The sequence below is a fragment of the Merops nubicus genome, unplaced genomic scaffold (genome assembly GCF_000691845.1).
Source record: "Merops nubicus isolate BGI_N331 unplaced genomic scaffold, ASM69184v1 scaffold20942, whole genome shotgun sequence".
Classification (NCBI taxonomy): Eukaryota; Metazoa; Chordata; class Aves; order Coraciiformes; family Meropidae; genus Merops; species Merops nubicus.
In genome coordinates, this window is record NW_008595884.1 from 4,888 (window position 1) to 20,772 (window position 15,885).

Consider the following 15,885-nt stretch of genomic DNA (forward strand, 5'->3'; position numbering starts at 1 on the left):
CTATTAAACAGGAGCACTGTAAACATGCTGCTGATGTATCTTACCATTACAGCACGTGAAATAAAGGATTTAATGTTTCTGAAATTTTGTCAAAACCCCCTCTATTTTATAAAAACACAGGATCCATTTAAAAGCTTAACTGAAAAGATTTTTGTAAGAATTAATCCAAAATTCACTAACTTAACTAGATAAATTAGAAATTAAATTAAACTGTCATCACATCACATGAATTTCCCAATGTAACACTCACTACTCTGCAGGCAGGGTTTGATTCAACATGTATGTGCTTAGATTTGCTCAACTAACTGAACACTGCTACATCCACCCTCTGTTTTTCTTACCACTGACATTCTGTATGAAGTACTAACAATATGGCATATGCCAGACTGGTTTAGTAATTAAAGATAACTAGAAAACACTCTGTGTAGGCTCAGCATTAAGGCTGAATGTGATCTGGGGTGTAGTTTATCTAAACTAAAGAATGCAACTTTACTGAAATGGCTCAAATTGCATTTGGTCCAATAGTCTATTTAAATCAATTTTGCTTTTTCACATTTAAAATATACTAACTGATTTGTGGTACAGTTCAGACAACTGTTACACATCTAGCATACGGCTGTCACGTGGCTGTTCTGGATGGAAAAGGGAGTCCACGTCAGGATCTGTATAACCGCAACGCAAAGTGGAACCAGACAGACCAGATAGAACATGGCATCATGAAGACCTAAAAACAAACTGGTGAAGAAGATGAAGACACAGCTTTCAAGATGAGGAAGGTTAACTTCCATAGTTAATTCACAACAAATTATTTTTAAAGCATTCACATTATATACACATACAGAACATACATGTTACTGTGTATAACCCATTCTAAATAAAGGAAATGAAAATATCACAGAATCACAGAATGTTAGGGGTTGGAAGGGACCTCCAGAGATCATCAAGTCCAACCCCCCTGCCAGAGCAGGACCACCTGGTCTAGGGCAGGTCACACAGGAATGCATCCAGACGGGTCTTAAAAGTCTCCAAGGAAGGAGACTCCACAACCTCCCTGGGGAGCCTGTTCCAGTGCTCTGGAACCCTGACAGGAAAGAAGTTCTTCCTCATGTTGAGGTGGAACTTCCTGTGCTACAGCTTGTGATCATTGCCCCATGTCCTATTGTAGGGCATAAGTGAGAAGAGATTGCCCTTTCCTTCCTGACACCCAGCCCCCATATATTTATACACATTAATTAGATCCCCCCTAAGTCTTCTCTTCTCCAGACTAAACAGCCCCAGGTCTCTCAGCCTCTCCTCATAAGGCAGGTGTTCCAGTCCCCCAGTCATCCTCATAGCCCTTCGCTGGACTCTCTCGAGTAGATCTCTGTCCCTCTTGAAATGGGGAGCCCAGAACTGGACACAGTACTCGGGTGAGGTCTCAGCAGGGCAGAGCAGAGGGGGAGCAGGACCTCCCTTGTTCTGCTGCATACACTTTTCTTAATTCACCCCAGGAGACCATTGGCCTTCCTGGCCACAATATAATTCAAAATATAATTCAAGTATATTTGATATCTGAGATATTTCTTAATTCTACATATGAATATGTATTTTATGTTGTTTCCTCCCTTCACAATAGCTGGGGGAAATTAAATAATTAGTACACAAAGAGTTAATACACTGTAGGCAACCTAAGAAATCCTGTTCGCTACTTTAATACACATCTGCATTTTATAATATAAAAATTAATTTAAGTGGTCTAATCCAATTATAGAACAGAGCATCTGAAAATGTCTAGTAAGACTGAAAAAACTGTAAGAGAAATAAAATCAGAAAATGGAAGCAAACATTTTAATATGAAATTATTTAAGTTAAAATCTGTGCTATTAGTTATCCACATAGCCTGCCGAGTGCTAAATGGAAGTAATGATTAATGCACAAAATTCAGGTAGGGTGTAAAGGGCTGTTTGAAATAGATAATAAAAACCATAAAAAGAATGCATGTGAAATCAACACTCATTCTCATTTATTCTTGTGGATGCATGGTATTTCTTTATCTATGCTAAGAGACAAACGCATCAAGAAATCCAAAAAGAAAATACAGGAGTTAAATGAGTAGCCTTTTATGAACAGTATGGTTTCTGACAGCTCAAAGCATACAGTTAGGCATTCATCTAATAGCTAGAATCATTATCTACTGCCATTCTGTTAATTATTGGATTCTAATTACTTAAATATCAGGAAAGTCAACTCAAGCTGAGAAACAACCCCTAAATGAACTTCCTCTCCATGAGGCAGTTTATGTTATTTTCTCTTTTTTTTTTTTTTTTCCCCTTAGCATTCAATGATGAGATAGGAGACTCGCAGAGCAGCTATGGACATGATCCAAAAAAACCCTGACATCTGTGAAAAAAACCCTCTCATTAACTTGAGCAGGCTTTTAATAAAACCTGAGACTTTCTCTGAATTATAAAAGAATCAACTCATGTCTCACTGCATTTAGCAGAAAAAAATGCTTGCAACCTCCAATATAGGCCAGATTTATTCCTTAGTACATACACAGGCTTGTACAATGACCACAATTTATCTCAAGTCATGTACATGCTAACACTGCATAGGAAAATAAAAACCCACAGGCTTACAAGTGAATGACTTCATCACTTGGGCAATTGCATTTAAGACTGCAAGCGTTCACTAGCAGGTCACTGGTCCACAGCTGATGTTTACTGGCAGGGGCAATATTTTACCATTCCTATGTTGTTTGCTGGCCTGTATTCAATCACATTTTCAATCCACCTACAAGTAAACAGGGGCCCACATCAAGCACTCCCCCATCACAGCTGCCAGTAGTGATGGTGTGAGCAGCGCCAGCAGGGAGGCCACAGAGAAATTACCTACCTAGAGATGAAAACTGGACTCAGACACAGCTGACAGGATGCTGGGGCTTGTACTTGGCCTGTTCTGCACACTAAAGAGGACTGCAGTTTTCAGTACAAAAATGATTCTATCTTTATACATGGACTTCAGGAAGGACAAAAAAGAAAAAACATCTGCCAAATCACCCACACTAGTGCAAATCTTGATTTGGTTTCACTGGAATAATACTGGTTTAAGAAAATAATGTTATTTTACTGTAAAACCTTAAGTTACTGCAGGAATTGTTAAAAAAAATCTGTAGTACACAGAACAAGGAACGGGAAAATATTTCATTAAGGGACTGGGATATATCAAGAGTAGAGCTCAGATTTCATCATCGTAACAGCTGAACCAGTAACTTCAGAGATTTCCTCGTCTACAGTTTTTGTACAGACAGGAATAAAACACACGGTCTTTCACTAAACATCCCTAATATCACCCTGAATAGAACGTGATGTAGTCCAGTAATTTAATATGAAAGCATAAACAGTGTAAAATGCTTACAATAAATAACGAAGAGTTGCTGTCAAATAATGGAATTAGAAAGGGCTTTCGAGAGCAGGTAGCTGTAATTGCAGTGCCTCTCCAGGAGAGGGAGGATTTAAACTAGGCATCTTTTCCACAGGGGAAAAAAAAAATCAAACTAAAAATTCCCCACCCTAAACCAACCAAAGAGCCCCGAGCCGTACAGGGCAGGTAATGCTTTGCTATGATGATGGACAAAACAAAACAAAAAATTAAACCATAATAAGATACATGTTGAGAAGATTCTTTTGTTTTGTAAGAGGATCTGTGAAATAACTGTGGAAGAACTCTGATGTGACAGAGCGTATTTGTGCATAGAAAGCAACTGCCTGTTTATAACTGTAACATACCCATATTTGCACTATCATTAAATACCAGAACTTTGTTCACAGAATCAGGATCACAGAAAGGTTGAGGTTGGAAGGGACCTCTGGAGGTTATCTGCTCTGAAGCCCCACTCAAGTAGGGACACACAGAGCCAGCTGCCCAGGACTCTGTCTAGACAGTTTTTCACTATTTCTAAGGATGCAGAGTCCACAACCTCCCTGAGCAAACTGTTCCACTGCTCAGACCCTCACAGTAAAGAAGTGTTTCCTGATGTTTAGAGGGAACCTCCTGTTTATGCCCATTGTCTCTTGTCCTGTCACTGGGCACCACTGGAAAGAGCCTGAATCCCTGAGAAGAGCCTCTTCATGCCCTTTCTTAACGCATTCGTATAGATTAAGGAAACCCCTCCAAGCCTTCTCTTTGCCAGATGGAACAGTCCCAGTTCTCTCAGCCTTTCCTCATAGAAGAGGGGCTCCAGTCCCTTGAGAGCCTTTGTGGTTCTTCATTGGGTCTCTCTATTATGCCCATGTTTCTCTTGCACTGAGGAGACTAGAACTGGACATAGTACTCCAGGTGTGGCCTCACCAGTGCTGAGCAGAGAGAAAGGATCAGCTCCTCTGACCTGCTGGCAATACTTCGTCTAATGCAGCCCAAGATACAATTTGTCTTCTTTGCCACAAGAGCACACTGCTGGCACATGTTCAGTTTGGTGTCCCCTAGGACCCCCAGGTCCCTTTCCTATCAAGCTGCTTTCCAGCTGGGTGGCCCCCAGCATACACTGGTGCATGGGGCTGCTCCTCCCCAGGTGCAGAACTTCACACTTCTTGTTGAACCACGGTGCTCCTGACAGCCCATTTTTCCAGCCTGTCAAGTTCCCTCTGGATGGCAGCATGACCCTCTGGCATATCAGCCACACCATCCAGTTGTGTGTCCTCACCAAAATTCATGAGTGTACATCCTGCCCCATCATCCAGATAATTAATGAAGACGATAAACAGGATTGGATCCAGTATGTACCCCAGGGTACACTACGAGTTACTGTCCTCCAGCTAGCCTTCAAGCCACTGATCACCACTCTCTGGGCCTGGTCATTCAACCAGTTTTCAACCCGTCTCACTGTCTGCTCATCCGGCCCATGTATCAAAGGCAGGTCAATGAGGATATTATGGGAGACAAAGTCAAAAGCCTTACTGAAGTCCAGGTAGACAACAGCCACTGCTCTAGCTTTGTCTACTAGGCTAGTCATTTCATTGTAGAAGTTTATCAAGTCAGTCAAGCATTACTTCCACTTGGCGAAGCCAGGCTGACTACTACTGATGATTTTATTGTCCTTAATGTGCTTGGAAATGGTTTCCAGGGTCAGCTGCTCCATCACTGTTGCTATGGTTTAACTCTCAGTTAAAGAAAATATAAATAATTTAGAATTCAGCAACTAGTTTATGGTTTTGGAGTGCATCTTCTCTCCTCCCCCAGTAAACAACATTGCTGGGACAATTTTATTCAGCATCCAAACATTTTATTAATGCAGGATAAGAGTTCTCTGTTCTATCTTCACAATTCACTACCAGTACACGTAATAAAGTAAAGGCTTTCTTTCCTAATAGATATTGCCAGCTCTGGAGAAGAAGGAAGGATATAGCTGAGATTGTATTGGCATGGCTCATAACCCTTCATTATATAGAATTCACATGTGAAATTTGTTTTTGTTTTACAAAACAGTTTGACTATATTTTAAGCAATCTCCTGTATACAGTTTGTCCCCAAATAACTTTGTCCTAAGGCAAGTGTATTTTAGCTGTCTGCCTATGTCTGAAATCCAAGATCAGCTGATAGAGTTCTAATGTGTAAGTAATTTCAGCTCAGTCAATGGTCTGAGTAGATTGCCATGGGCAAATGGACTCCCTAGAAACAATCTTGACTAGTCTGGTCTTTGTGGACTGTATGTCCACACTGTAGTCCACTTGAAAAGCAAATTACATGCACATTCACACATACATATCCAGAAAGCACAGACAGACTGCTTCATATTTACAAAATTGTTTTTGAAGGGATGGGCAAGAGAAATATATAGTATATTTCAGGTGCTCTTTGGCTAATTTATCTCAGCTTTGTACCTTTATGCTGTTCCTTGCCCTAGTGAAATAAATTTCAGCATGACTCAAGTAAAAATACAGGTTTTAGAGACTAAGTATTCAAAGTATTTCAACTCTACATACAATAAATTTATTGCTAGCGTAGAACACAGGCTACTTGCTGGGGAAAAGAAAGATTTATAACTACTGTGGCTTAAAGTCCATCCACAAAGGGATCATTTTTCTGATTGAAAGGGATTGGAACTGCAGGTTTTGTTTCAAATATTAATTCCTCTGAATCATCAAGATGAATATATTCATCCCTCTCATATCCACATCCAGTTCAACCTACCACTCTTCTGAAAAAATCAGTCATCTTATTTGACATTATAATGAATTTCATGTCCTCTTCACATCATCACAGTGGCTATCTACAGAATGCATTAAAATTAACCGTTTTCACACATAGCCTCAAACTAAAGTCTTTTTTTGCTTGTGTCAGGATGCTTTTCTGAAGACCACCTGTTATCCTTTTCTGTCATGCTTTTCCTTATACATTTCTGTAGGAAATTCCTCATGTACAAAACATTCTCCTAGCCTTAAGTCACACATAAACACTCCTTTCTCCTTCAAGAACTATCTCCACTAGAGTCTATATACAATTGTCTTCTATGTATCTTTTAAGGTTTCTACTCAACATTTAGGAGACCCATGTATTTTTCAGGATATTCACGTTGTTCTCTCAAGAAAATGCTAATTAGGACTGATTTTTGCCTTTTAGCCCTAACTTCAGTTACGACTTATGTTGCTCTTACTGGTCATAAACAAACAGCCTATGACCCTTTCAGTGTACTGACTCCCTGTTAATTTGTTTTCATAAAAGCCCATGCATTTCCAGTGTGCTAACTAGCAACCACAACTTTATGCTGTGCATTAAGGTCTCCAGGGACTGCAATGAAATCATTAGCATTAGAATGGTAAGTAGTATTGAAGCCAAAATTACACTCCTACTTGAGGCAAACTCCCTCCCTCAATCGATTATACTGCTTGCTGTCAAACAAAATATGTATCCTAAATGCAGCTCTGTTAGGATTATATATTTAAGAAAGCAGGATTGAGAAAAGCAAAACACAAGTCAGGACGTATATCTTAAGAGTATTAGGTGATCTCAAATTTTTTTTTCTTTATTGCAATAGAACAGGAGATAGTCAACTGCTGAACTGTATCCTTTATTTTTCAAAATTAGCTAGATATCCTCATGTGTACTGTTTCATGAACAATTTATTATTTACTAAACAATTCTATTTCTACATATATAAAACACAACTGGAAAATATTTTTTAAGCACTCGTATTTTTGAAGTGCAGTTGATGCAAACTAGTTGCAGATCAATTTGCTTTTTAGATGACAGGATTATTTAATGCTCATTTCTATGATTTAAAGTATCCCTTTTGAACTCACCTTGGATCAGGTTGAGCAACTTCATTATTCAGGTTCTCATATCCAAACTGATTTAGTATTTTAACCACAAGCATTGGGGCCAGAGATTGAGCAGGCTTGGTAAATAAAGCATTGGTACCAAAAACCATAGAGGAAAGGGGTGATCTAAAATGTTTAGGAAAAAAAAAAACGCAAATGAATGCAAAGTACAAACATTAGTATATTGATTACAATAGTGATTTTTAAAAACCTGTTGATATGCAAATGATAACTAGCATGATCCTTAGCTTTCTATAGTTCACACATTATAGCAAACAGATCAGCTATCATAATGAAATTTAAATTTCTTTGGAAATGAAAGGTAGTGATCCTCTGGGGTACATATGCAGCTTGGCCCCAATTCTGAAATGACTTGTACTCCAGTTCAATTTGGTGTACACTGAGTAATTACTGAAGTGAAGTTAGACCGAACAGCACATGGAGAATTAAGTATGACTTAAGACTTCACATGCATTGAGGTCAGAAAAGGAGGCATTTTGCTTCCTCAGGAAAGCAATAGGTTTCAGTTGAGGGGCAAGTCTATCAATACAGTTACCAGGACTGAATCCACACTTATATAAACATTGATGGAACCAGCAGAAAGTTATCTGCACTTTGATAAAAATCTTAAAGATCCATGAGCTGTAATATGTTACGTCACAGCAGGTTTTATCAATTTTTATTTCAGAGATAAAAGCAACCAGCTAGACTTTGAAATTTGCACTTTAAATAGCAAGCACTTCTACCCATTCTTTGCTTTTTCCATGTTAGAAAGACCTTATTCAGAAAACTCCATAAAAACTAGTAGATGCATATGGTTACCAAATAATTCAATTGAAGCTAACAAAAATAAAACCACAAAAAAATGAAGGACTTCGTTTTATAGTATAGTGTAATTAAAACGAGAAATTACCTAATAACCTCTTTAAATTACTCTACTGAAGTAACCATAGGAAACTTTATTCAAGCTCTTATCTTTACTTATGCTGTGTTACTCTTACAGATAAAAGTACTTCTGGGTCAAGGGTCCAAGATCATTTACTGTTTCTACTTTGGCATAACCTAATTTATGAAAGAATAACATGGCAAAGAGATAGCATTTTAAAGAAAAAGTTACTGACATACCTCCGCTTGTGCTTTATTAAATCTGCATCAACAATATCTGCCAAAGGCAGATTGAACACACTAAATGAAGCTTGTACAATTACCCTAAAGAAAGACAAAATATTTAAGATGTTCATAGTTCTTATACCCATACATTTTCATAATGAAATTGTAACTGACAGCCTAACACATATACCCCAATATTTATATCACTGCAAACACAGAAACATGAGATATTCTTCAAAATATGGTAATTTATTTGTTTGAACAGCAGTTCTGAAAGCATTATTAGATCTGTTCTTAACTGAGAATTAAAAATTTATATGGAAACCTAAAAGGTGGGGTTTGGTTTTTTTTTTTTTTTATCCTTGACACCACTGCAAAAGGTCATAAATGCTGCTTAAGAGCATCAGTGAATGCCATTTACAATGACAGGGAGGAAAGAAGCATCTTGGAAGAAAAAGGAAGCGAAAACTTCCTCTCAAAATCCAGAAAGGACATGAGCATTACTGGAGAAACCACATGGAAGGCAGACTTCAAAGCGGGAGAATTACAATAGTAAAAAGATTTTATATGCATTCCTATGTATGTATTTACATTATATACGTGCATTTGAACACATACATAAAGCTGACTCCTACACTGCTATGTGAAACTATCAACTCAAATGTTAAAATTTCTGTCTTACTAAATTTTTGAGTGATTAGCTTTTACTTACAAGAGGCTTTGAAAAATTAGCACTTTAAACATACAGCCTTTAGATACCTTAGAATTTTTTTCCTGGGGAAATCAAAATATATCTTCATCATTTGAAGTGTATGCAGGTAATGAAATTCAATTTATTGTTCACACAAATCAGTGTTACAGTAGCCCATGACTGAAATACTGAAAAAAAGAATGAAAATAGGGAGGAAAAAGAAGATGAAGAAAAGGACAGTAGGAAAGAATATGTAGAAAGAAAGCAATGAAGTAGAAAATGAAGAAATAAATATATACTCCTGTGACTATATTCTGATAAACACATCTTTAGTTTTAAATATGGCTTTGCATGTATCATAATATACATAATATCCTCTGTGAAAATCCTACTTCTTGGCATCATACTAACCCAGCACCAGTGAAAACATGACTCAGTATTGGTTACCTAACAGATACATGACTTACTGGCATTTGTTTTGTAGTGCAACACAGAAGTGTTCGTGCAATACAAAATGAGGTCTGAGCTTCCCTAGCAAACAGTTTCTGAAGAGTCCTTCTACTGAGATCCACTGTGTCTGTGTGTGAAAAGAGATTCTGCTTCCTTCCAATCTCATGTTCAACCAGGCAAGTGGCTAGAGGCATGTGGCTGCAAACCTTAATTATGGTTCATATTTAAGGCTTTTTTTTTTTTTCTAAGCAGAACTTAAAAGCTGAAGCAGAATAAAATGAAAGCTAAAAAAATGTTCTAACTGGAGTTTCAACTTTTCTAATGAGTGAAACAAAAGAGTAAGAAAATTACAAACACAGTGGAAAAATCTTCATGCTATTAAAAGGAAATGTCTATGATGTCAGAATTATTTAAGCCATATCTATAAATATGGAAGTGTATTTACTTACATGTTTGTTGTGAGATAAAATGCCAATAGATAATAGTGTTCTGGCCCTAGAGCAAACATGACAGCAGCAGCTACTCCTTCAAAGTAAAAGGAAAACAAGATGATTCTGTAATAACCAAATTTCTTCAACGAAGTGTGATTGAGAAGAACAAGGCACTGAAAAGACAATATATACACATATATGATAAAATGATATAGGACAGTATCTCAGCAGCAGGAGAGCTGTAAAGCACAGAGCAGGCACAAATTAACTACCCATCAAACTAAAAAAACAACCCAACCCTTTCTAAAAAGTTCAAACCGAATACATAAATAAGAATTGAACAAATAACCATCTACTGCTCATTATGTACTACCTCTACCAGGTAAGAATGGTCTTTCACTCAAAACTAGCCAGATGAGAACTACAGTATCCTGAGGAAAATACTTTTGCACATTGCCTAAATATTACTCAGTGCTCATGATCTTTATGTTTGACACCCCTTAAATTATTAACTTTGCAGTATAACTGTAAACCAAGCATCTTACCATTTGAATTTAACTGCTGATCAAAAATATTGTCAATAATTGTTTTTTCATTACTGTTTTCTCTGACATTTATAGAAATTAAGCATGACTTTTAAGTTGATAAAGCAAGCTCACCAAGATCTAAACAAGTTACAGACTTTACTAACAAGGAGAAAAACACAAATGCCAGTAGACAATGTGTACGACTGCATTTTAATTCCACCAATGTTGGCAAGCAGCAATCCATGTGAGAGGCAAACTCACAAAAATGGTATTAAGTGCTGATTATAGTATGAACAAAGTGTAAGCTCTTCTGTATTGTTCCTCACTTTCCACTTTAAATGGGACGTTTTGTAACACGTTTCGTTTTTTTATCATGAGCCTATGTCACCATCTAGATATATACAGTCCTCATCACTATCACAGAAAATACTCATAAACTCTATGAATATTTTCTCCATCCTTCTGTGTTACAGAGATGAGCACTGTGATATCCAGATGAAGAACAGGAAATAATTTTCGTTGTATGTTTGTTCTTTAAATGCTTTAACTTAATGAGTAAAATCAGGATGCTACAGTCAAAGATTTGCTATTTTTAAAGAGGCTCAAGTATTCTACTTAAACCAATGATCAGGGAGGTTAAAAAAATGTGGAAAGTTGGTATAAGAAAAAATATCTCATTATAAGAAACTTAAACATTTGCCTCCCCATGGCTGTTCTCAGGCATGCTGCTGCAAAGTGTTTACACTAGAAATGGCTAGGGAGTATGTAATGCCTGTTATTGTAAAAACCATGACCTTGTCTCCCTGTAACTGAGCAATAATCCTGTCTCAGGAAGTACTTAGGATTAAAAAAAGAGTCCTTATTACCTGTAAGTTTTTAAGACTGCATATTTATAATAAAAACACTAACTTAATGAGGTAATTTCGTTTGTCTACATTTCAGCAACAACGTTTCCCTTGCAGGCAGATTTTATTCTTCACACTACTAAAAGGAACCTAAGACAGGAGCAGGTTTCTAGTTTAGTACAGGCCACTGAAGCACACTTCATAAGAAGGGGATTTATTTTACATGGGTTGGGTGCTTTTCCAATAAGTGAAGCTCAGGACACTGATCAGAGAATTCTCTTATTGTATCTTGAGCTCAAAAGAACAAAACCTGAGAAAAATAAGGTCAGAGCAAACTGTCTATGGTTCAGTGACCTTCGAGACAAAGAGTCTCTGAGGAGTCGAGGGAGATGCATTTCCTGAAAGATTGTTTGTTTCACACTGTCACACGCATTTTATCAACAAAGTGGTTGTTATATATTGAGTGTAAAATTAAGCTTTCTTAATTTCTGTAGCTTCTGTTTGTTTTCCAAAGTTAATCATCTGTTTGAGCTATAGAAAAAAACAGCTAAACCTATGGTAATGATAAAAGCTGAACACGAGGAGCACCTATGATGAAATTCAAGAAAAATCTGAGTATTCTGAATTTCATCATCTAACAAGTAAACACAGTAAAAGTTTTTTTTAAAGATCCAGTGAAAGATGTTAGAATGGGATGAACAGGAGAATTTTTTTATTCACTGCAGGCAAGTATGTTTACATTCTTTAGAACATGTTTTTGCTTCTTTTCTTATTCTCACACTTGTTTGGGTTCTCTTTTCTTTTCCAGTTCACTATGCCCCTCAATCTTGACTTGGCTCTTGAAAGTCTCTCTCTCTGTACCCAGCAAATGTAGCTGAGCAAGACAGCAAACAACAAAACAAACGGGAATGTATTTTTCTCCAAGCGCAGCTGCAGAGTTATGTTTGGTTCCCATGACTGAGATACCACATATTTTGACAACACTTCTACTACCTAATAATTTTTCTGGTGTTCTATGCAGTTTATCTCAGAAACTTCCTGAAGAAGAGACTATTCTTTAATCCTGTTTTACAAAACAGGCCCAAAGAGAAAATAATTCACAATTCTGTAGATTTTGCTTTTAGAAACTTTTTATCTGGACTGTGTTTTTCACTCTTCCATAGGTAGGTATTATGAACCATGTTGGATACAATGTCACATCTCACATTCTTGTGAGCAGACCCACTACCAGCCTGCCTGCTTGTCAGCTTTCACTACCCTGCCCTTACATTTGCTTAGCCTGCACACAGAAGTACTTTCTGCTTTTAGAGCACTGGTGAGCTAGATTTGTTTCTCAGTATGGGCAATAGCTTATGCTGGACACAGCATTTTCTCACAAAAAAAATTACAATGGATACCTTAAACTAATGAAAACTAGTAAAACACCAGCTGCCTACCTGAGGACAAATAAAGCCTGCTCCATACATGATACTTCTTACGAAGGAAGAAAGGACATCGTTAGGAATAAGATTATCCGCAAAGATCATCATAAAATTGTTGCAGAAGGCTAGGTGGAAGACTTGGAAGAAGTTCATCGTTACAAAAAATAAAAAGTTTTTTTCTGTCACAATCTGTTTGGTCAATGAAATTACAGAGGACCAGGAGAGAGCTCCATCATCAGTTTCCAAATTAGTCTTCTCCGTGCCAATTTCCCTCTGCTCATATTGACTAGTACTGTATCTGCCCGTGTAGCACATACAAGCTGTTGCTAACGCTGCAATCAAAACAACGAAAAGCTGAAAACAGGCAAAATTTTCCATATTATCTGATATGAGGCCACAGAATAGAATGCTCGTTGATCCGACTAACGTTGCTACCTGGTTATATTTAATCAGCTGAAGCCTGCTTTCATGCCTCGTTGAGATCTCCGCAAAGAGCGCGCACTGCGCTAGGAGCACAAACGTCAGCAGGCCATCGAAAGCACACAAAGCCACAATGAGATGAAGTCCACTTAGCCAGTCACCTTCTTCGTAATGTTTCCAAGGAAACCAAGGAAGCAAAAAGGCTAACGCGTATAACGGAGCTCCACACAAAATGGAAAACTGGCGTCGTGAGCAGCACGCAGACTTGGAGTTATCTTGTATGTACCCAAAGAGAGGATCATTAATGGCATTCCATATCATAAATACAACCTGTGGCAAACAAGTAAGAAACACAACAGCGTTTAGCATGACTATGATTTTTCTGCAGAGGTTATACAAACGCAAGAATAATACACACCATAGTTATAGAAAATAAAACTCCATTCGAAGAATAAAGAAAGATAAAAGCTTCTCAGGTCCGAAGGAAGTCTATTTAGAGGTCTACAGTAATTTTGAAAAACAAGATGAATAAGTAGGCAGGTGCCCAACTACACAAGAATCAACCCCTAAGACTTCATTCCTTCAAAAGCTTAAATATCTGGGCTTTCAACTTGCACAGCCCCAGTATTACTCTCAGAGCAAGTAATTCAAAACGTGAGCTGACCCATTACTTTCAGTAGACCATTTACAACAGGAGTTGCTCATGTGGATAATGACTTGCAGAATAAAGGCAGCATTTAAGTACTTAAACAGTCCACAGGAAAGCACTAATGTCAAACGTATCTATGGAGCTGAGGTGCAAGATTAACTCAGAACATCATTTCAAGCTACCAAAGATAAAAATCTTTCCAGCAATTAAATTCTAGAGATTTTTAATCTCAAGTCTGTAAATTATGTGCTTTATGTACACCTTGAATTGCGTATGGATTAATTGAATTTAAAATTAATTTACTATATAACTATTTGTAATGCATCCAAAAGTAATGAATAAGTAAAACAAATTACTTTATGGCACACATAGCACAACATGGTAATCAAAACATTCCATTTTACAATACCTGTGCTTGATGAAATGCTACTTCTGAAATTTTGTATCGGTTTAGGAAGAGCTTAACGTAGTAGAAGTTAAAGATACTGTTCATCATTCCAGCACCTAATGTAGTCATGGAATATGCCAGTGCATTAGGATGGATTCCCCACACAAACTTCATCTTCCACGAGATCAACTCTCTTCTTCCTCGAGTTACAAAAAAGAATTACAGCAATGGGTAGAACACTCTTCCAAACTAAAAATTACATGGGAGATTTGCTTTTTTCAGAGGTAGAAATAGATTCTGAAAGGAAAACTTCCCTGTTCTTTTTTTAATGAGAAACACATTTTATTGAGTTATAAGACACTGGGCACAAAATTGAATAGAGCAAAATATTAAGAATTCAGTGACATTTCTAAATATAATCAATGCTTAAAAATCAATGGAGCAGGTAGACAAAAACTTAGAAGAATTCTTTCTTAACTGATGCACAGACTCAGTATACAAATCTGCTACTGCAAACACTAATCTTGGTGTAGAGATCAAAGTAATTGCACACATTTTACATCTTTCTTGGTAGCTGCATAGTTTTAAAATTATGGACTGTGTAGGAATGAAGTGACTCAATTCATATCCTTAAATATTGCATTGCTATGAATGTCAAATGCAGTATGCACTTAGATGAGTATTTCTTCCAAGCAAATACCAAGTTTTGTCCTTATATTTTAAATGTTAATTGTTAACAAGCCATGGAAACAATACTTTCACTTAATAAACTAATGAGATACAAATAGAAAGCATAAAACCATCAAACCACCTATTAAAAGCTTAAACATTTTCCTTGTATAAAAGACTGCATGTAAATCTAATCTAGCAAGTAACACATGTACAGCATTTAAGTGCGTCCAAATAAGAGATTCAGACTGAGAATACACAGTAATTTAATTTATCAAAGAGGTCTTCAGCCAACACATTTTTAAGATGCTGACTTTTTCCATCTGCCTAACAATTAACTTAAGCATGTTTGGTATAAACTAACCCATGAAAACAGTGAGCTCCAGGGAACTTCTACCTTTTAAAGCAGAGTAATGAGTACCTCAAGCTAGTCCTGTCAATTTGATTCTGTAAGTCAAAGAGAAAAATACTCTCCCAAGTATGTGGTTTTAACTGAGGCTTTATTCATCTTTACATCTATTTGAATGAAGCTGTCTGACATTAATTTGGAGATCCTTCAGGTTCAAATTTCAGCCTTACTATGCACACTAGCTCCAGAGCTTTACAGCCTGCTTTTTGTCAATAGTCCACTTTGCTCCTCTGCATATTAACAATTTTATCCTAAATATAATTTTCAAATATCCATCAAAATACTTTGATTATCTGCTTGTTCAGCTTGATAAGCTGATCTATAAGCAGCTCCCTGAACTCATCATAAAAACGACCATGACAGAAACAGGAAGTTAAGCCCGAGGCTGTTTCCAGCCTTCCTGTGGTTACCAAGTGGCTGAAGTCAGGCTGCTGAGGGGGAGGACAGCAGCTCCCTAACCACCGAGTGAGGACCAGGCACAGGCCACAGATCAGGGAGGGGCTGGAGAAGTGTCTGTTCTGGCTAAGGCAAACGATGGAACAGCAGTTTTTTTTCCACCCTCCAACCCAGAAAATGAATT

At 37.3% G+C, this 15,885-nt stretch overlaps 1 protein-coding gene across 1 annotated transcript; it reads right to left on the reverse strand.

The window, feature by feature from the left end:
- Positions 1–614: 614 nt before the first annotated feature.
- LOC103769048 (transmembrane protein 180-like) lies at positions 615–14,401 on the reverse strand (the record flags this gene model as incomplete). Its single annotated transcript, XM_008936220.1, has 6 exons — positions 14,249–14,401; positions 12,786–13,520; positions 9,996–10,150; positions 8,421–8,504; positions 7,278–7,421; positions 615–735 (listed from the first exon to the last, which is right to left on the reverse strand). Coding segments are annotated over exons 1-6 (1,392 nt in total), but the record flags the coding sequence as incomplete, so codon positions are not given.
- Between the last annotated feature and the right edge of the window lie 1,484 nt (positions 14,402–15,885).